This window comes from Diabrotica virgifera, chromosome 3 (genome assembly GCF_917563875.1).
Source record: "Diabrotica virgifera virgifera chromosome 3, PGI_DIABVI_V3a".
NCBI classification, from domain to species: domain Eukaryota; kingdom Metazoa; phylum Arthropoda; class Insecta; order Coleoptera; family Chrysomelidae; genus Diabrotica; species Diabrotica virgifera.
This window is the reverse complement of record NC_065445.1, coordinates 189,818,695-189,842,357: the sequence shown is the minus strand read 5'-3', so window position 1 is coordinate 189,842,357 and position 23,663 is coordinate 189,818,695. Positions and strand designations below refer to the sequence as shown.

General features: G+C 32.5%; 1 protein-coding gene across 1 annotated transcript; it reads right to left on the bottom strand.

Annotated features, from left to right (window-relative positions):
• Nucleotides 1-7,396: 7,396 nt before the first annotated feature.
• Nucleotides 7,397-23,447, bottom strand: LOC114333618 (uncharacterized). Its single transcript, XM_028283532.2, has 8 exons — nt 23,251-23,447; nt 17,420-17,626; nt 15,787-15,876; nt 15,566-15,700; nt 15,227-15,415; nt 10,674-10,812; nt 7,774-8,077; nt 7,397-7,644 (listed from the first exon to the last, which is right to left on the bottom strand). Exons 1-8 carry the CDS (start codon nt 23,404-23,406, stop codon nt 7,485-7,487), a joined length of 1,380 nt encoding a protein of 459 aa, XP_028139333.1. The 5' UTR covers nt 23,407-23,447; the 3' UTR covers nt 7,397-7,484.
• Nucleotides 23,448-23,663: the final 216 nt, after the last annotated feature.

Sequence of the window (23,663 nt, the reverse complement as noted above, 5' to 3'; positions counted from 1 at the left end):
GTAAATGCTATATTAAGAGGATTATCTTCAATGCAATTAAAATCTATTAATTTATTTTCCGAAATCATCTTGGTATTGATAAATTCTTTAGAAAAGTTGTTATTGCTGGAGTTCATTTCAAATTGTTTTGCTAATAAATCTGCTATTTCGTTATTAGATGTTACTATCTGTTTGTTATTGCATAGAAATGGAATCTTTTTATAGGTATTACTTCCAGATATTTTTCTAACTCTTTCCCATACGGTGCTTATAGGCATAGTGGAATTAATAGAGGACATAAATTCTTGCCAAGATTTTTTTCTGTTCTTTTTAGTTATATATCTAGCTTGAGCCCGTAACTTCTTATATTCTATAGTATTTTCAAGTGTTTTGTGACGTTTCAATTTGTTAAAGGATTTTTTATATTTCTTTATTATATCAGTACACTCTGCGTTCCACCATGGTAATGAATTTCTTTTATGTAGAGTTTGTGTTTTACCTATATGATTTTCACCGGCAAGATGGATTAATGATATAAACGAATTCAAAAGTTCATCTATATGATGATTTTCGGTGACTTCTTTTAAGCTATGGCAGTTCTGTTGAATATACTTTTTAAATAAATACCAATCGGCATTCTTTAGATTCCATTTTGGAATTGGGGTTGTATTAGTATCTTCATAATTACTGTTAAAAGAGACTTTAATAGGATAATGAGCACTTCCAAATAAAAACGGAATTACATCCCATGAAAATTTTGCTGACAGTACAGGATCACATAATGGCAGGTCGATAGCTGATGAAGTACCTGTATGAATATTATATCTTGTTGATTGTCCATCATTCAGTACGTTTAGGTTTTTTGAGGTAATTATGTTTTCTAAAATTTTGCCCTTGGAATTTATTCCAAGAGATCCCCATATTGGATTATGGCTGTTAAAATCACCAACGATTATTCTGGGAGTGGGAATCTGATCTAATACATCTGAAATATCTGCTTCTGTGATAGGTAAGTCAGGTGGAATATAAATATTACAGATATTCATTTTTTGTGGAAAGGACACTGATACTCCTATTACTTCTAAATTACTATTGATTACTAATGCTTCTGATTCATATTTTTTGTTAACATACGTAACAACTCCTCCACTAGCGATATTTGCGTTGTCTCGGTTTTTATGGAAACAAGAATAATTCTTCATGTCATAACTATGATATCCTTTAAAGTTTGTTTCTTGTAAACATATTATTGATGGTGAGATTATTGAACATAAATGTTTAAGCATTTCTAAACGGGGATAAAACCCGTTAACATTCCATTGTAGTATCGGTTCGAAGATTTTAGTTTATTTCTGGAGCTGAATTTGTCGAACAATCACTATCTTGATAAGCGGGATCGTCTAGCATTTTTTCGATTTTGTTTATTAATTTAGTGCATTTGGTTTTCATGCTTTTTTCTGTAAAATATGGCTTAATTGTTGTTAACATGTAAATAAAGTTGGGTATATCCGTTGTGTATGTTTGTAATAAACTAATGGGATCAGTCGAGCTAGTATAATTTTCAAAAAAGTCAAGTGTTTGTTCATATGTTAAGTTAAAATTATTTGACGTATCGTGAAATACTGTTTTTGTTGGCATCATTATTTCCTGAATTGATCTGGTAGATTCAGTTTGCTTTTTTTGTTTCTTTTTGGTTTGTGTTGGTACTTTAAATTCTTTATTTAATTCTTCAGTGGGAGATGGAGTAGTATTAATTTCCGAAATTGTTCTCTTATTGGTCGTTGACTGATCCTTAGATATACAATTAGTTTCCATAATTAATACGGGGGGCATTAAATTAGTATCTGTTTGTTGGTTAAGTGAAGGTTCGGCATTAGAATTACCGACTGGATGATTTGGTTCCATTTCTAGGGGTGATGGAATAGACTTGAGGGATTCTTGTGGTTGTTGTTGTATTGGTTGTTGTTGTATTGGTTGTTGTTGTTGTATTGGTTGTTGTTGTATTGGTTGTTGTTGCATTGGTTGTTGTTGTATTGGTTGTTGTTGTATTGGTTGTTGCGGTTGGTGTTGGATATGAGAGGAATCGTTTTGTTGATTATGATTTGAACAATTTGCTGCAATGTGACCTGTGTTCTTACAGATAAAACATGAAGGTTTATCTAAACTTAAATATATGCGATACGAAGTTTGATCATATGTCATTAAGAAAGAAGAGGGAAGGTCTATATCTGCAAGTGGTTGAATATAAGTTTGTCTTCTAAAACTGAGGACGTGTTGAAATTCTGGAAGTTGACTACCGATTCTAAGGAAGGTTAAAGGTGACATTAATTTAAGACCGAATTTGGTTAACTCATTCTCTATTAGAATATGTGGAATAGAAGGGCAAACACCCGATAGTAACAGTCTTTCGTTTGGAGTTATCAATTTTCGTGCTTTTAGATTTTCGCCTTTAATTGTTATTTCTGCTGGACCGGACATAAATTTTTCCACCAGGGATTCGCTGGAGAGATAAATACATATTCTGTTATTTGATAGCCTATTCTCGGATCTGGTATCATTTGGTATACTCATTAGTAATTATGAACCAGTTTCAGAACCAGAACTAGTTCCGAGAACTGGCCTTTCGGCCGTCACTTAACCTTACAAACGGTATGCTTTGTAATGTTTTGAATAAATAAATAATAAAAACTCACTGGTTTATTCCGTAAGGTAACTGCACTATATACTATTACTTTTTGCTTATTTTCAAGTTTATTTGGATATAAACTACTTGAAAAAAGATGATTTTTTGGGACTGAAATGTAAACACAGTTTGTGTTACCATGTTCAGGACCGGACTCCAAACTAGAATTTTGTTTTGCATCAAAATGAAAATACATTTTCGCGCCACGTAATATTCATATCAGATCTTTTGTAGCTGGAATATTGTATGCGCCACTCATTTTTACGGCGTTTAGCGGTTTTTTTATTCTTGTACATACATACATACATATATTATTTTTACTACAAAAGCGATATTACGTAGGTCAAAATTTTTGACGTAAGAGAACTGGCAAAACATTAGAATGTGACTTTTCATTATTGCCATGTTTATGTTTATTGCCATGTTTATAATAAACATGGCAATAATGAAAAGTCACATTCTAATGTTTTGACAGTTCTCTTACGTCAAAAATTTTGACCTACGTAATATCGCTTTTGTAGTAAAAATACTAGATCCACATTTTCCCTTTTTTAAATAAAAATTGACTCATATTTCTGAGATCGGTAACTTATGAACGATATAACCGATTTTCAAAATTAGACATGCGTTGGAAAGGTAATAATCGCTTCTATTAGAAGCCGCAAAGGTCGGAGTTAAATTTTCGAAGTTTTTGAGAGTTTTGGGGACGAGAACGAAAAACAGACCCTAAATAGGAAGGGCCGTAAAATCCACACCCTTGGACCAAAATGGATGGTTGACATAATGAATGGGTGAGTCTTTTCCTGAACTTTAAGATGGGAGTTGGCCCAATTTTCAATTCAGTCAGATTTAGAAAATCGAAAATTTCGTGTATACAGGGTGTCCAGAAACTCTACCGACAAACGAAGAGAGGAGATTCCTCAGATAATTTTAAGACAATTTAACCCAATTCACCTAGTCCGAAAATGCTTCTTAAGGGAGCTAGAGCTCTTTGAAGATGGCGTCATGAAATTAGTTTTTCTTAAATACCCCCAGAACACTTCTATTTAGAAAAACGAAAATTGGTATGCATATTTACTTTTCAGAGATGAATCGATTCCATCCATTGCAAATTCTAGTACTGGTCATAGGCGTGCGTTTTGGGTAGAGCAACGGGTATTTTATCGCATAACTTTTTTGTCCTTAACTTTTATGCATTTTTGACACCGGATTATTAAATTGTGAGATATTCTAGTACTAAAAGGTACTCTTGATTTAAGTCGGTAGGACACACCGTTTTGTAGAAAAATCGATTTGAAAGTTTTTCGTTTTTGGAATTTGAAAAAAAAATTGAAAGAACTTTTCAACAAAAAACAAAGTATTTTACCAACATAAAGTAAGAGTAACTTTTAGTACTCGAATACTTCATAATTTAATAATCTAGTGTCAAAAATGCTCAAAAATTCAAGACAAAAAAGTTATGCTATAAAATAACTGTTGACCTACCCAAAACGGACGCCTATGACCAGTACTAGAAATTCGCAATTAATGAAATCGATTTATCTCTGGAATATAAATAAATGTACCAGTTTTCGTCTTTCTAAACAGTTTTTTTTGAAACTTTTTTTTAATTCAAAAAGCGAAAAGTTTTCAAATCGATTTTTCTAGAAATCGGTGTGACCTACCGATTTAAAACAAGAGTATCTTTTAGTACTAAAATATTTCCCAATTTAATAATCCAGTATCAAAAATGCATAAAAGTTAAAGATAAAAAAGTTATGCGATAAAATAACCGTTGCCCTACCCAAAACGGACGCCTATGATCGGTACTAGAAATTTGCAATGGATGGATTAGATTTATATCTTGAAGATAAATATGCGTAAAAATTTTTGTAAATAGAAGCGTTCTGGAGGTATTTAAGAAAAACTAATTACAAGACGCCATCTTCAAAGAGCTCTAGCTCCCTTAGGAAACATTTTCGGACTAAGTGAATTGGGTTAAATTATCTTAAAATTATCTGAAGAATCTCCTGTCTTCGTTTGTCGGTAGAGTTTCTGGACACCCTGTATACAGGAATATGTATATACGAATATACAGGGTGTTTCATTGGGAAACGGAAACACTTTAATGGTGAATAGAGGTCATCGAGCCGGTTCTAGATATACTACATTTTTTGCCCTACCGACTTTTATAACTGAGTTACAGGGTGTTTTATTGATTTTGCCCATTTCTTTCCTAAACGATAACTTTGGAACCACCCTGTATATTTTTTTGATATTTGGTACACATATGTCTCATTCAAAACTCAAACGACCGACACACTAACCATAAGAAAAATTCAGGTCCGGATTAACAAAAAATTATAAAGTAATTGTGACCTTAAAACAACACCCTGTATATTGAAATTTTGAAAATCTGTTTGCATATTTGAATAGAGCACAACAAAGTAAGTTTAATGGTTCCCTTCAATTTTTCGGCCAGATAATTTTATGACTTTCATTTTGAAATTATATTGAAATTTTTAAGAACTTTGACATTAAAAAGCAGATATTGACTTTTAGTTACAAATTATTAAAGTTAATGAATAAATACTCATTTTAAAAATAATCAATACTTATTTAGGTACCACATTGTAACGACCCAATTATTTATGACAAGAAAAATCCAGGTCCGGATTAAGAAAAAAATATAAAGTAATTGTGACCTGTGACCCTGTATATTTATAAAAATTTACTGTGTGTTGTAAAACAACACCCTGTATATTGAAAATTTGAAAATTTGTTGTATTTTAGAAGAACATAAAAAACTGCGTTAAAAGGTACATGCCAAATTTTTGCGCAGATAATTTAATTACGGCAATTTTGAAATTATATTGATTAATTCTTACAAGATCACAAGAAGCTACCAGAAAAATGAAGAACAATCCCAATGTACTTAGAAAATCGATTCGAAATATTTTAAAACGAGCAAGGAAATGCATCGAACAAAATGGCGGACATTTTGAGCAACTGTTATAGTTCAAATATTTTTAATTTATGTTAAATTGTTGAATTGTAACGAATTTTTGTTTTATTAGATATAGCAGTTTTTTTAATTCTTTACTAAATCATTAAAATATCCCAATTCTCGCAATCCTAATTTTTAATGATGTGCATATAGCTACAAATCCAGAGAATATATGAAGCCAGCGTAGTAAATAAGTATAAGGTATTTTTAAAATAAGTATTGATTCATTAACATTAAATTATTATTAAAAGTTAGCAATACCTGGTTTTTAATCTCAGAGTTCTTTAAAATTTCAATTTAATTTCATATTGATGTAATTAAATCAACGGCGAAAAAATTAAAATAAGCCTTTAATCACAGTTTTTCATACTCGTTTAAAATGCGCAGAGAAATTCTTAAAATTTCAATATACAGGGTGTTGGTTCAAGGTCACAATTACTTTGTATTTTTTTTTTAACCCGGACCCGGAATTTTCTTGTCATTAGTAATTGGGTCGTTCCAATGTGGTACCTAAATAAGTATTGATTATTTTTAAAATGGGTATTTATTCATTAACTTTAATAATTTGTAACTAAAAGTCAATAATATCTGCTTTTTAATGTCAAAGTTCTTAAAAAATTCAATATAATTTCAAAATTAAAGTCATAAAATTATCTGGCCGAAAAATTGAAGCAAACCAATAAACTTACTTTTTTGTGCTCTTTCCAAATATGCAAACAGATTTTCAAAATCTCAATATACAGGGTGTTGTGTTAAGGTCACAATTACTTTATAATTTTTTGTTAATCCGGACCTGGATTTTTCTTATGGTTAGTATGTCGGTCGTTTGGGTTTTGAATGAGACATATGTGTACCAAATATCAAAAAAATATACAGGGTGGTTCTAAAGTTATGGCTTAGGAAAGAAATGGGCCAAATCGATCAAACACCCTGTAACTCGGTTATAAAAGCGGATAGGACAAAAAATGTGGTATATCTAGAACCGGCTTGGTTACCTCTATTCACCATTAAAGTATTTCCGTTTCCCAATGAAACACCCTGTATATATGAATACGTGTATAGTGTCGCGTGTAGGGGGTGTAGGTGTGCGCCACTTGCGAGAACTGCCGTTCTCTGGTAATTGATGGTATCAGTATTGAAAAAGTACTGGAAATAAAATATCTTGAAATTACATTGCCAAGCTACGGAGACCTGGACAAAGAAGTGAGAAATCAAGTACAAAAAGCAAATAGACTGACAGGATGATTTAATAACACTATGTGGCGAAACCGACATATGAACACTGAGATGAAATCAAGAATTTATAAAGTCAGTGTACGACCAATAATGACATATGCATCAGAAACAAGAACCGATAAAGCCACAAGACAAAGACTACTAGAAACGGCAGAGATGAGAGTACTGAGAATAATTACAGGAAATACGCTGAGAGATCGAAAGAGGAGTGAAGACATTAGAAGACAGTGTAACGTACAGTGTATAAACGAATCGACACTAAATAGAAAAAAGAATGGAATAACCACATAAGCAGAATGGGGGAGACACCTGTGGTCAAAATAGCAAGAGATAAATCACCAATCGGTATAGAAGAAGTATCGACTTACCTCGCAAAAGATGGAGTGAGAATCCTTCCAAATGGCTTATAAAGAGGAAAAAGAGAAATAATTTTCTACTCCACGCATAAGCACTAGAAAAATAAACTTATTTGGTTGAAATGAGAGGATTGTTATTTTGAATGAAACCAGAAATTTAAAATTTAAAATCAAAATTTTATTTGAACTAACAGCCACAACATGGTGTGAATATAATAAAATGTACAAAAATTATATAAAATCATTACATTACATTAGGAGTATTATATACTACTGGTTTTCTACCGACCCCTTGGTTTATGTCCTTCTCGGTAATGTGGTAGTCAACCAAGTTACCATTGACCAATGTTTGGACGCTGGCTTCACCGGTAAGAGTCTTCATGTGGCTTGGGCGGACCTCTTCCCTGAGAAAAAGAGACAGTGTATTAGTACGCCTGTAGAAAAATAATACAAGTATGACAGACAGCAGGGTACATGTTGTAGAGAAGATGTAGAAAATGAAACTAAAAAATCAAGTAGGTGTCATAACTTACTTGGTAATCCTGAAACCGTTGACATCAGCTTCATAGTAGACGGTTCTCCAGTTGTAACCATCGTCGTAGGAGTATTTACCATATACAACACCATTTTCTCTGATTTCAGCTCTCTGTTGGAAGTTTCCTTCAATTTTGTCATCAATTTGAGTAGCAAATTGGTATTTGGCGTTCTTGGCTTGTTGTCTCAGTTCTTCTGCACTCATTTTTACTTTGGACCATTGTTCTTTGGAATCAATCACGGAAGTTTCTGGTCTGCTGATGATCACTGTTGCGCGGTTGTATTCACCATTAGGTTGTTCATCTATAAGAAAATAAAGTTTGTTAACAAAATTCAGCCCACTCAGCAATAAAGTAACTATTCTAACAATAAAACACTGAAAACGTTTGTTTTCTATACTTCCACAAAATTTATTAAACAGAATAACTCCATAACTCCATTAGAACAGAGAATAACTCAATTAGAACAGAATAACTCCATAAACTTTCTAGATGTAACGATTTCCAGACTACACAACAAACATGAGTTTTCCGTATATCATAAACCTACCCATACTGACACAACTATACACAATTCATCATCCCATCCTACACAACACAAATTAGCAGCCTACCATAGCATGATACATAGACTGACAGAAATTTCTATGACAAAAAATAACTTCGAGATAGAACTAAACATCATTAAACAAATAGCAGTAAACAACGGCTATAACGAACAAACAGTTAACAAAATTTTAAACCAAAAATTCCACAAGAAAGCCCTGAAATTAGTGTATCCACCACCACAGAAAGAACCCAGTACCTTCTGCTCTCTTACATATACTGGCAAGATAACAACAAAAATAGCCAGATACATAAAAAAGAAAGGAATAACACCAGCTTTCAGAACTAACAACAACTTAAGCAAATATATTAAGAACAATAAAAGCCGAAAGAGAAAGCAACTACAGAGTGGTGTGTACAAACTAACTTGTGGTGACTGTCCGAAAACGTACATCGGTCAAACTGGCAGAACTTTTGACAAACGGATAGCAGAACACAAAAGGGCATTCAACAATAGAAAAACAGACACTTCTACATACGCACTTCACCTTCTAGATCATAATCATTCTTTCAATGAAGAGTTTCAAATTCTGCATATTCAAAATAAAGGCCTTAAGCTATCTATTTTAGAATCTATGGAAATTAATAAACTGAAAATACAGATATAATTCTGAATGACCAACTCGAGACAAACAGCTCCCCAACTCTTCAACCTCTTCAGTTGAAGACTTAAAAAGGCAAACGCATTGTAAACTATATCACTTGAGAAAGGCACTCTGCCGAAACAGCTGTAGTCACTTAGTTATAATAAATTTTGTGGAAGTATAGAAAACAAACGTTTTCAGTGTTTTATTGTTAGATAAAATGAACTTCCATCAAGTAACGGTCGAATCCATCAATTATTTAAAGTAACTATTAGTCGTTCTGGATAATTTTACAGAAAGACTACAGGAAGACTTTACTATTATTTAAGACTCGTATACTATCTAATTAGTGGTTCATTGGTAGTCATATTGAAAGTTTAAAATTTACATGTTGGGCTATTCTTGGCCAGATTATCAAAAGGCTTTTGATAGAGTACGACATCAGAAACTCGTAGAATTGTTGAAAGAAAAGAATGTGGACAGTCGAGATATACAAGGTATTGTAAATATGTACCGGAATCAAAAAGCAAAGGTCAAAATCGAAAATATCGAAACAGAAACTATCGAAATCAAAAGAGGTGTTAAACAGGGTTGCGTGTTGTCCATATCGTTATACAATCTGTAGCAATATCAGAGAAAGAACAGGGTATATTAATAAAAGGAAAACTCTTGAAATGATTCGCAGACGACACTGCTATTTTTGCAGAGAGTCTAGAAGCACTGCAACGATTAGTACATACATTACATCAAGTCAGCATAAAATATGAACTACAAATAAATGTTAAGAAAACCAAGTTCATGATTATTTCTAAGCAACATACAGTAGGAAGGCTAGATAGATATCGAGGGAAAACAAGTAGAAAGAGCGAATAACTACAAATATCTGGGAACCTTGGTAAATGAAAACAATAACCAAAGTAGATAAATCAGGACACGCATTGAAATTGCAAAACATGCATTTATAAAAATGAAAACAATGTTTGTTAATCGAGATCTTCCTCTGTAGCTGAAGATAAGAGCCTTAAGATGCTACGTGTTCTCGACTTTGTTGTATGGAATGGAAAGCTGAACACTAAAAGTGGATAATATGATGAAGTTGAGATGGTGCATTTGAGATGCGGTGCTATAGAAGGCTTTTGAAAAATGAAGAGGTGTTAAGAAGGCTACAAAAGGATTACGAGGTCACAAAGAACATCCAAACAAGAATGCTGGAATATTTAGGCAACATTACCAAAAGTGAGAAATATGATATATTAAGGCTCATAATGCAAGGTAAAATTAAGGGTAAAAAATCCATAGAAAGACGAAGAATTTCCTGGCTGAGAAACCTAAGAGAGTGACATAGTTGCAGCTTAGTAAATATTTTCACAGCAGCCGCCAATAAAGTAGGTACGGATAGTTGTGATGATAGCCTACATCCGATAGGAGAAGGAACTACAAGAAGAAGAAGGACCATTCTAAGCTGTCAAAATAATTTTTGAAAAACCAATATTTAAGTTCCACAGGTTGGTGTCTTGTTACCGCTTTACCACGAATTTTGTAACCTAACAATATGTTTCTTGGAAGACCGAATTCCTCAAATGAGTTTTCCTCAAACTACACGTAGATTGTACAGAACTTTCAAATGTGTATTGATGTCTTTTATTCACACATGGCTTTCTTATTGATCAACTTAAATAATAATAGATTAATCTGTAAATTAAGACTTACCATATCCATAACGATTCTTGTTTGTGGTGGTTGTGCTAGTGGTCATAACTTTGTTGGACTCTCTTTGGTCGTTGACGGCTTGTTTCCTAAGTTCGTTAAGTACATTTTCACTTGTGCTGATTGATGGTTCACTGTTGGTCTAAAAAGTAAGAGAACAAAAATAAGTCTGAGATATTAATCGCTTATGTTCAGTCAGAAATTTTCCAAGCGCAATAGTATAAAATCCAAAATGAATCAGCGGCCTCGTTTCTCCACGACGAGCATTCATTGATCTCTACCCAAAGTTATTAAGACGTTAAGAAAACTGGAACATACTAATATAAATAAAAATAAAAATAAAAATAAAACTACTAATTTTATTTGGGTAAAAGCTCATGTTGGTATAAAATATAATGAGCATGTTGATTCTTTAGCTAAAGCTGCAATAACCTCTTCAGCTGAAATTGTACCAGAGGAGAGAATTTGTATTCCTGACACTTTTTGTATCTCTAAAAGAAATCAAATAGATCGTTGGAAAACTTATTGGCAAACTTTTTGTAACCACTCAACAACACAATATATTTATATACAACCACAAATTCCAAATTCGAGATGGTTTAAGAAATTTAGTAACATCCGTAAATATATAACAACCTTAATAAGATTGAGATTTGGTCATGCTTGTTATCCTACTCATCTTGCTAAAATCAAAATTTACAATTCAGACTTATGTGAAACATGTCAAGAACAAGGAGATCTTAATCATATCTTTTTTAACTGTTCCAAATATATTCAGCATACAGGAACTCTTTTAAGCAGCTTGCAAACGCTGCAAATATTTCCTCCGTACCAAATAAATAACCTATTGGCTACTAATGACAAAAGAGTATATGATTGTCTAATCAAATTTATACATAGTACAAATGTATGTCTGTAATCAATTTTAGCCAATCTCGTTAACCTTTTTTTTACCCAATTGTTTATTTTCCCTCCTTTTCCCTATTTATAGTAATGTCTTTTAGTAATTTTTAAGAGGTTTTTTTTTTCTTTTGACTATTTTGATCTGTTTGCAATAGTAGGTATAGATAGACACTTTTTTATTTAGTATTAAGTAAATTAGAATAATATGTTTTTCTTTTTAATAATTTGTATTAGGTTTAATAGTTTTTTTGTATTAGTATTAATTATTATCAAGTTGTATCTGGCTAAATAGCTAAGTGCTAAAGTCACAAATAAAAAAAAAAAAAAAAAAACTCTCGAAATCAAAACAAACATTACATACTAAATGACTGATAGGAATAATAAAAAAGTATTAGTATTAAAATAAGGAACACATGACACTAAAAACATGGAGAATTTTGGATGTGGTGAGAAGAAGAATAGCAAAATTAACTAACACGAAGAGACTACTAACGATACATCAACGGTATCTAAAAAATAGCATGAATGCTGTCTAATAGCATAATAAGAGTGGAGATAACGGAGAAAGGAGAAGCAAAAAAAAACAAATAGTTTGGGCGTCTACCATTCAAACAACTAAGTACATATTTAAAAATGTATCACAAACAAACTGAAGCAGGGAAGGAGATTCCAAATGACTGGTTTCTATCATACATGTCCTCCATTTTCAAAAAAGGTGACAAAAGGTCAACCAATAACTATAAATGGATTAGTGTAATGCCTTCAATAGCAAGAATCTTTTCCATAGATATAAAAGAAAAACTAGAATAGCATATGCATATGCTGAAAAGCCAGGTCATGTCTAGGTAATATATTTATCATTAGACAAATGATAGAAAAGAACAAAGAGAAAAATATTGAAACACATATGACCTTTATCGACTTGGAAAAAATATACGATAGCGTGGCCAGGAAACAACTGTTGACAGCAATGAGAAGAATGCACGTTAGAGAGAACTGGGTGAATATAACACAAAGACTGTAGAAAAAAACACAAGTGCAAATAAACTTAGCTAACGAAATAACAAAGACAATAGGTTTGTTCTAGCAAACAGTCAAACTAGTCAGAAACCGTCAGCAAACAGTTGGTCAGTGAGAGAACATAATACAGTCACCAGTGCTATCCCCTCTACTCGCGCTGGTCGACTATTCGCTGATGGTTTCAAACCGTTTGAAACTGATGCTAGAACAAACCTAATATTCGCAACAATAGCCATCAAACAAGGATGTCGTCAATCACCTACACTTTTTAACATATACAGGGTGTTTGGTAAAGAATGGGCCATAGCTTAACATTAGATTCCTGAGGTTAAAATAGATCGATTTAAGCTAACTTACCTTAGTACAAAAGTTGTTAATAATCGAAATACAGGGTGCAAAGTTAAACTTTTATTTTATTTCTTCTTGAATGTTTCCCAACAGGCATGGGATAATAACACAAAATTTGGTAAGTGGTGCTGGTACTGTACACTCTACGAAATTATGTTAAACAAACGTTTCTGGCTACTACCAGAGACGTACGACGGGGGAACGTGAATGTTTGGCCCTTCCCAAATTCTACGCCACTGGCGGAATTACTATTTTAGTGCAATTTTTTATTCTACAATACTTTCTATATAAATAACATACTCTTTTTTCGTAACGATAAAGCCATTAGTTTTCGAGATATTTGAAGCCATTATGAAGAGTATATTATTTGCATAGAAAATATTGGAGAATCTAAAAATTATGCTAAAATAGCAGTTTCATCAGTGGCGTAGAATTTGAAAAGGGTCAACCATTCACTTTCTCCTGTCGTACGCCTCTGGTAGTAGCCAGAAACGATTATTTAACATAATTTACTAGGGTGTACAGTGCCTACACTTTCTGCCAAGTATGACACTGATATGTCAAACTGTTTTAAAGTATTCTTTTTTTTTTTAATAATTTATCCTTTATTTAAAACTTAAGAACTATGTGTGCCCGGTACTATAAAATTATTTGACATATTCTTATGATACTTGGCAGAAACTGTAGGTACTGTACAAACTACTAAATTATGTTAAATAATCGTTTCTGGTTAATACCAGAGGCGTACGACAAGGGACAGTGACAGAGGCGTACGACAGGGGAAAGTGAATGGTCGACCCTTGCCAAATTCTACGCCACTGTGAAACTGCTATTTTAGCATAATTTTTAGATTCTCCAATACTTTATATGCAAATAATATACTCTTCATTCGTAACGATAAAGTCATTAGTTTTCGAGGTATTTGAAGTTAAAAATGAAAAGGCACACTTATTTGATTAATGTCTTATGCTCCTTCGTTTTTAGCTTCAAATATCTCGAAAACTAACGGCTTTATCGTTGCGAATGAACAGTATGTTATTTACATAGAAAGTATTGGAGAATCAAAAAATTACACTAAAATAGAAATTCCACCAGTGGCGTAGAATTTGGGAAGGGTCAACCATTCACGTTCCCCCGTTGTACGCCTCTGGTAGTAGCCAGAAACGTTTGTTTAACATAATTTAGTAGAGTGTACAGTACCAGCACCACTTGCCAAATTGGAAATATTCAAAAATAAATAAAATAAAAATTTAACTTTGACACCCTGTATTTCGGTTATTATCAACTTTTGTACTAAGGTAAGTTAGCTTAAATCGATATATTTTACCCTCAGGAATCTAAGGTTAAGCTATGGGCCATTCTTTACCAAACACCCTGTACAGATCAGGCTTTGAAAAGATAATATAGAAAATGTGGAAAAATGGGCATACTGGTATACTAGTACAAGAGAATAAATTATATCCACTACTCTTCGCCGATGACCAAGTCATTTTTGTACAAAACAGTGAGGACATGGAATATATGATCAGTAAATTAAATGAAGAGTATGAGCTATGGGGGCCCAAGATAAATGTTTGTAAGACCAAATACTTATGTACTAGATCGGAGTGTGCATATTTGAACTAAGTTCAGAAGAGACTATTAAGCGTTGTAAGACTTTCAGTATTTAGGGTCAATGATAAGCCAAGATGATACATGTATGAAAGATACAGAAATGAAAATAGCATGGGGAAAACAAAGCATGAAATCACTCCAGGGATTAATGTGGAACAACAATCTAACCAAAAATGACAAAAAAAAAGGATCTTTTGACATCAATGCGAAGTAAAATAAGAACAGTTGAATTAGATTTTTTGAGATGTCTACAAATCACCAGAGAAGATAGAATAAGAACAGAGGAAATATGGAACAGAATGGAAGTAGAATGCTCAATTAAAAAAACGTTGCAGAGCAGAACTCTGCAGTGGTACAGGCATGTACAAAGAATACCAGAGCATAGGTGGTCGAAAAGAATATTGGACTGGGTCCAGCTGGGAAGAAGACGGAGAGAAAGACCTGCTATGAGATAGAAAACGTACCTACAGAAGAAATGCTATGATAGATAGAGACCTCAGAGAAGGTGACTGGGAGAATACAGTGCTGTGGAGGACAAAAACAGCTAACTTATTATGGGAAAAAGCCGAAAAAGAAAAAGAAAAGTTATCACATAATTTAATGAATACGTAGGACTTAAACTTGTTGTTTCTCCTCATCAAATTTATAGAAGATTCCTGTAAAATACTTACTGTGACTGTTACATCGTTGGTGAGATATCTTGATGGGAGGTTCGTTGGTCCGCCATTGACGACTGTCATTGTAGGGTTGGTTTCTGATGTGGAAGATGAAGTAGAGCTTGATGTTTTAGTAGAGGTTGATGAGGTGATTTGGTCGATGAGAGAGTCTGGATCATTTGATACAGTGGTTACAGGTTTTACCTAAAATCATTAAAATCATATAATTCCGGCCTAACTTTGGATTTATATTTATCAAAATGTGTTTCTTAAGACATGTAAGGAAGTTAAAAGTGTTTTAGAAAATATAAGAAGAGCTTCAAAGAAAATGTATTGAAAAAATGTTTAACTTACCACAACTTCGACTGGGCGAGAATGCCCATTGACAACGGTTTCTTCGGTTACAGTTGTTTTTGTATTTTCAGCATTTTTCTCTTGATTGATCAATTCGTTTACAATAGAAGCCATGCCAGTTCCAGTTGCTTTTTCCTGCGTTAAAAATAAAAATATATTAATAAAATACACTATTTTAAACTCATATACGGGATACTATTGTAGTAATTCTGGATACTTACGCTATTGCCAAAGAATCCACCTAAAAATTTCACGAAAGATGGGTTCTTCATCAAAGATTGTATATCAAGGTTCTCTGTGGTTGTTACGGTCTAGAAAAAAAAAGAAATTCAAAATCAGTGTTTGAATGATATTAGACTATTAAATAGTAATGTGATGACTAAGTTTTAAGATCTTGACACACCGGAAGTGTTTTTAAACACGTATTGAGGTGCTAAGGCTTCTTAAGACCTTAAAAAATCGCGAAGTTTGTCAAAAATTAATTATCAATTAATCAGTTAATCAATTACTCTCTAATGGAACTACTATTGTGATACGAATTTACTTAAGGCCATCGGTACATAATTCGAATATTTTACGGCTATCCCTACTTTTTCTGTCTTTACATGGCAAATTACGTGTAGTAAAATTCACACTGGTATTGATATGTAAACATTACTAGAATGTCATTTTACTTGAAAACGTCATCATTAACTCAAAGAGATGGCTTTTGAATGTTCTTGGATAACTGTTATTTGTATAATTGCAAATTATTAATTCAGTTAATAAATGTCATAATTTTTTTACTAACTATGTATTCAGTGATTGTAATAATTTATATGTACAACAAAAACTAATACTCAATCGAGAAAAGAGGAAAAGTGTTAAAGTGATTTTTTAATAATTTATTGTTACTATGGAACGCATACAATTTTGAACATCTTGAACAAAATACTTGGATCACAGAATATATTATCCTGATGTACTCTTTGCTTGGATCTTCCACAAATAATACACAATAAATAACTTTTATTAAGTTCACGTCTTAAATCAAATTTATCAAATACACTATAATATATTAATATTGAGACTTCTTAGAGACTATTATTAATATAGAGTTGAGACTTCTGAGCTTCACCGATGAGGCATAAGGATGCTGAAATAGCTATATGGAGATGGTGGTCCAACTCTGAATCAAATATAAACAAAACCTGCCTTGATCTTTTTTATATTAATATTATTTAATCAAAAACTCTATATATTCCCGATGCCATGTCAAATATGTATTTAAAATTGTCACTGATTGTCACTGTCTGACTGACAATATGCTGACAATATTCTATTCGAATGAGTGCGTTTTAAGACAAAGATAGGTTTGGAAAATATCACCTTGGATATTGTGTTCATTTTTTCGAATCCTGAAAAAACCAATAAATATTTTTGAAAAATTTAAACGCATAATGAAAGACTAAATTATTACCGAGGGCCGAAAGTCCCTAAGAATAAATAAAAAGTTTATTTTGAATGAGATATTTGAAATTAAAAATTACACTAAATTTTCGCTTAGTTTTTCACCCCTGTAACTTATTAAAATAAACATTATAGAAGTTCTTAGGGACTTTTGGCCCTCACTAATAACGTAATCTTTTATTCTGCGTTGTTTAAATTTTTCAAAAATACTTATTAGTTTTCTCAGGATTCGAAAAAAATGAATCTCCATTCGAATAGCATTGCAGCCGAAAATACGTACCCATCCCCTTAATGAAATATTTTGAGACTTGGATAAAATAAAAAATAAATTCATTCGACGAATACTTGATTTGAAGAACTGTATTAGCTATACAAAATAATAAATATTTTAATTCTGATACATACCTCAGAAGTCTCTGCTCCTTTGTGCAAGGCGTTGTACATTTTCAAAAACTGAAACAAGAATTGTCTGAGTTCTTTTGCGAACTGTGGATTCTGTAACAACACACGGAGTTGTTCAGCTTCGGAAACTACTGGAGCACCTTTTTTGGTTGTAGTAGTCGTAGTTGTTGTAGTGGTCTTCTTAATTACGTTGCCTCCTGTAGAGGTAGTCTAGAATTGAACAATTATTAAATTAGTGGACATTTTGTTGGTTTTTAAAGTACTGTTTAAGTTAGGTTGATCCGGCTCTGGGGTGTTAAATTTAAGAGGGTTGTAAACCAAGAGCTTAGTAAATCAAGAGTTGTATTTAATAGGAATTAGTTCTATTTTTAACTTAGAGAAATGGCAACGTTTATGGCAGATATTAAAAGAGATAGGCGTACCACAACATTTAATTTCACTTATAATTGGACATACTTCTGGAAGATTTAAAGTGTGTGACACACTCTCAAACGAATTCCATCCATAACAAGGTGTCAGGTAAGGATGTCTACTGTCTCCACAATTATTTTTAACATATGGGAAAGGGGCATCTCAATAAATGGCCGAAAAATAAATAATCTATGTTTTGCAGATAAAATGGCCCTTATTGCAAATAGTCAAGAAGAGTTAATTGGTTTCATACGAGTGGTTGAAAATGAAATTCAAATGTTTGGTCTGCGGTTAAACATCCCAAGGGCAAAGATCATGATAGTAAATAGACTACTTAAAAATCATCCGCACATAGCCACGATTGACCGATTTGAGGTTGTGAGTTCATACTTATATTAAGGACCATTGGTCACAAACACAGGGTCACTACAGGAAGAAATAAAACGTAAATTTTATCTAGAAAAATTTTCCATATGAAAGATAGTCTCTTTCATACAGAAAAATATGGAAGGTTTCTCAAATTTCAAGAACTCTAAAAATCAGGTTTATCAACTACTTAATATTCCCAATACTAATATACGGATGTGAATCGTGGACCTTAAGACAATCGGAAAGATAGATACCACTGAAATTTTCTGTTGGAGAAGAATGTTACGAATTCCATGGACAAACCACAGCACAAATAATTCAATTTTAAAATGAGCTAAAGGTCATCAAAGGGCTTTCCAGCAAAGTCGATCTCCAACAATTAAAATACTTTGGACATGTTAAGGGCCAGTTCTTCAATCAGTAAAAAACTCATGGCATAGGTAAACGATCATTAAATTTAATTCAAAATTATTTCTTAAGAAGTTGTTCAATGCTGGTTAACTCTTGGATTTATTAAACCCGACTACTGAAATGGTGACAATGTTGCCAGTTATTAATTAACGGCTTGGAACAAATTTTATTATGAAAATTGTAAAAGTGATAAAAGTAATGATTTTTGACGTGTAGTGCTTACATTTTCTTCTAGATTCGTGTGCATTTGTTGTATTAATTTGTATCAGTGATTATTTTTATTTAATTTACATCATTAAACATATTTCAAATAGAAGAAAGTAATAAAAGACTGAGAACTGCTAATTTTACGTAAAAAAACATATGTTAAAATAGTAATGTTGATTTTTAGCTAATAACAATACAAATTTTATATCAAATTAATGTTTTTTTTTCGATTTCCTTCCCGAAAAATTCATAAAAAGTTTTCCAATTTATTTTTACCTGATTTTTACACATAATGAAAAACAAGTGAAAGTTATGGAAATCCTCGTCCAATTTACTTACCGTTGCACGTCATCCGCGCCATAGCCTGTGACACTATACCAACACGAAATATCTAGGCGGTAGGTGTGTTCCCCTTTATAATCATTTTGATTCTAAAAAAGAACACATCCACCGCCTAAATATTTCGTGTTGGTATCGTGTCACAGGCTATGGCGCGGATGACGTGCAACGGTAAGTAAATTGGACGAGGTATATGTATTTAAAATTATCATGCATAAATTTATAGAAAGTATAAGTACCTATACACTGAGAAATCTAATTTATTTTTGTGCCGCCAATGTACATCACTGGGTTAGAATAATATAACTTTTTTAAGAAATATATTTTTTAAAGTAAAAAAAATATATTAACAACTAAGAAATCTTCGTCCTCTGTGATATCTCTATCATCAGAATCAAAGACACCATTCAGAAATAGCCATTATTGTTATTAGAAACACGATATTATAATACATAGATTATTACTGCAAATCTTATCTAGGACTGAAAATTATTTGTAGAAAGAACAATTCAATATAATATACCTATTTAGTGCAATAACTATGGTTGTTTTAAACTGGAATTTTCATGATTATTTCATTCATGAGATTCTGACCAATAGAAAGCTACATAAATCTAAATTAAATCGATTATTTTTAATGATTTTATTTGATATTTGATCACGTGTTAATTCTGTCCAATCGGATTAAAATTATACTGAGAATTATCTACTGTAGAAAATTACCGATAGAATTTTTTTAAGTAGTAGATTGTTTCTGTTTAATGGCAACCAGTTTCCTAATTTTGACAACTGTCACATTTAAGAAAATATCCATAATATACGTATTAAAAAAATAATCTTACGCATATCACACGACAGTAAGAATAAATAAGAAAATAATGCTTCATTTTTACTCAAATTGGTTGTCATTGGGCAATAGCCACTCGAGCCCTGCGGGCTCTCGTGTCTATTGCCAGACAACAAATTTTCGAAAAACTGTCGCATTATTTTCAATTTATTCTCACTCTCTTGTGATATTATATCCGATAATTTTTGATAATTTCTCATCGTCAAGTATATTACGTCAGATGCCCTTCGTTGCTACGAAAAAATACATTCAGTGACATTAATGACAATTAATGTTTTAAAAATTATAAAAGTGGTGACTTTCAACCGTCAAATTAATATTTATAACAACTGTGTGTTTAATTGTACTAATTTGTACTTACATAAATAAATTACAATAAAATTTTGGTGTTGAACAGTTTTATTCATGAAATAATAGCAACAAATTGCACTCGATCTCTAAAATTTATATAGAATTTTTGCCCTCGTGACACTTTGACATAATTTCACTCGCCTTCGTCTCGTGAAATTAAAACTGTCAAAGTGTCACTCGGGAAAAATTCAATAATTTTAGAGCTCTTGTGCAATTACTACTGAAAATATTTAATTTAAAACCAGAAAGTAAGGTTACAAATCTTTAGTAATCCTTCGTTTTTGAGCGATTAAGATAATCTCTTGTTAACAGACGGTTAAGTGTTAAACTTGCATTGAACAACGCAATATTAAGTTTAATTGAAGATTATTTTTAATCTGACGATAATCTCCAATTGAACAATCGGCCCTAAGAGAGCAGCCACGAAAAACATGAAAAGACTCATTATACAAGGAAATGTGAAAGGCCGAAGATCACGGGGAAGATCCCCAACAAGATAGATCGACTAAATTACAGGAATATGCGTAAAATATCTCTGCATGAAGTTAAAGAAATTAACAGAGGCAGAGATTTTTGGAGACGGACGATACTCGACATCAACCATCATCATCAGCTCTGAAGAATGAAGAGAGAGAATCGTATTTGGATCATGAGGTCTTGATAGTAAGAAATGAACGAGAATTGAAGGAAATCAGAAAAGACAAAATAGTCCATGTGGTGATACCGCTCCCGTCTGAAAAATTTTTTGATTCGGTTTTTTTGTGGATTCCTTTTTAAAAATGTCCCCTTTAAACAAATCTGAAGGGTACCGGGCGGAATTTTTGGGCAGAAATTGTTAAAACAATTTTTTAAACAAATACAAAAGATCACGTTTTTTTGCTCTGGAACATATATTTTTAGGTTTTTTCGGTCATTCTAAACAGGAAAGGTATCTTCTAATTTTTCTTACAAATTGATAGTTTGCGAGTTATAGGCGATTTAAAATTTGAAAAATGCGAAAGTACGCATTTTCGAGACTTAAAAACTCATATTCAAATTAGTATTTTTGATGTTGCAAGATACTTAAGTTGAAGATTAAACATTCAGCTTCAAGAATCTGAACAGTAATCATATCTAACCATAATTTATACCGTTGTTTTTTAATTGTTAAATATGCGTGTTTATCCGCCCGGCACCCTTCAGATTTGCTAAAAGGGGACCATTTTGAATAGGAATCCACAAAGAAACCGAATCAAAAATTTTTCCAGGCGGGAGCGGTCTCACCACATGGACTAAAAGATACAAGATCCCAATACGAGTAGATACAAGAATGTTATTAAGAAAAAACTAGTTTGTTTAATTGTCAGTTTGAAAGTGATAAATATGATAGACATTATTATTATGATTGATGTTATTTGCAAAAATGAAAGACTGTGGCAGTGGTAGATATTAATACGCGGTGCCGCCCAAAATCCCGACAGCCAAAATCCCGACAGGCCAAAATCTCGACATGCAACAATCCTCGCATAAGTGAAAATTCCGACTTTTGTTTAATACTTTTAATACAAAATACTTTTGTTTAGTAACAAAAAATAAAAAACAGATGGCCATAAACAAAAAACAAGAAATAAATGTAATTATATTTTAAAAAGAAACTTATCAGACCTGTCGGGATTCTGGCCTGCCGGGATTTTGGCCTGTCGGGATACTGGCGTGTCGGGATTTTGGTCGTCGGGATTGTGGCTGTCGGGATTTTGGCTGTCGGGATTTTGGGGTAGACCCATTAATACGATAAACAAATTTTGGACAACAAAATTTTGGTCACATACTAAGAAATGAAAAATATCAGTTGATGCGATTGGTTGTACAAAGGAAAAAGTGGAAGGAAAAACAGGACCGGGTAGACGACGCACGTTCTGGTTGAAAAGTTTAAAGAAGTGCCCAGTAGAAGACCGCCAATGTATTTAAAGGATGAGACACTTGAAGAAGAAGTACGTGAAGAACAAATTTTCGTTGTGTTAGGTTTAACATTGAAGAAAGTTGTTGTATTACGATTATGTTTCACAAGGCTATTTCAGAGTGAAACACGATGTTAGAGTTCAATGCAATTACTATAGGAGTATCAGGAAGGTGTCACAGGCATGGCCCTTTACTCGGGTGATACTGTTATCTTAACAGTAGGAAAGCCAGCGAAGAAGTTAAACAAACATGTTAAAAAGTTGTTGATTGGATCTATGACTGGACCAGAAGATGGCGAAAAAATTAAGAATAGGGGACAAAGCCACTAACAAAGAAATTGTTAAGAAAATTGAATACAAAAAGGAAAGTAAAGCAACTAAAACATAGAAGAAAGAAGATTTCATCAAATCTTTGATTGTGATTAACTCCAATTAAAAAATAATTTGCGTTTTCTAGTATTAGTTTAGACAATACAGTTGGAAATATAAGAAAACAGTTACAGAAAAATAACTGTAAATATAAAAGAAATTGAAAATGTTTTTATCTATATTAAAAACGTTGGTGAGACCGCTATCTTAGCAGTAGGAAAAACCAGCGAACAAGCCACACAAAATTTTCAAAAAGCTCTTGATTGGATCTATGACTAGACCAGAAGATGACGAAATATTTAAGAATACAGGAGAAATGCACAAGCAAAGAACTTTGTTAAGAAAATTAGATGCAAAAGGGAAAATAAAGCAAATAAAACGAAAAGGAAAGAAGTTTGTCAAATCTCTGATTGAGATTAACTCCGATTACAAAAGAAATGCGCCTTTTACAATTAATTTTAACAATACAGTTGAAAATATAGAAAAACAGGTACAGAAAAATAATAAAAAAAATGTATTGTAAATATAAAAGCAGGAGAAGAAGAAAGTGAAAATATTTTTATTTATATTAGACAATAGAACAAACGACTTACCGTTGGCACTGGACCAGATAAAGAATCTAACAAATCTTGCATCTTTTGGTTTCCATTGACCACGGTGGTGACGACTTTATCAGGGTTTCCTTGTGGTGCCGAAAAGACGACAACGCACTGGACAACCAGAACAATGACTGCTGCTTTACTGAACATGGTGAATACTGTAGAAAGCACTTAAGAGTGAATAATGGTTTTCGGCTCATGCGGGTTTTTATATTATCCAAAAGCTATAGTGCTAATGAGTCTTTGATGGCTTTCGAAAGTTAGATCGTTTGGAATGTAAATCTATTGCTAACCGCTAAATGCAATATTTTGTTGTTCTAAGTGGTGTACTTAGTATATTTTTTTTCTTAAGAAATACGACATCGTAGTTTACAAAAAAATATTTTGAACATTCCAAAAGCTCTTTT

Bases quoted from the DNA above. Each gene is read 5' to 3' on its own strand.
- LOC114333618 (XM_028283532.2), bottom strand. From the start codon at position 23,406: ATGTTCAGTAAAGCAGCAGTCATTGTTCTGGTTGTCCAGTGCGTTGTC. The intron at 17,627-23,250 runs GTAAGTCGTTTG...GTTCAATTCTAG, and splicing joins TATCTGGTCCAGTGCCAACG to ACTACCTCTACAGGAGGCAA. The intron at 15,701-15,786 runs GTAAGTATCCAG...TTTTTAACGCAG, and splicing joins GTGGATTCTTTGGCAATAGC to GAAAAAGCAACTGGAACTGG.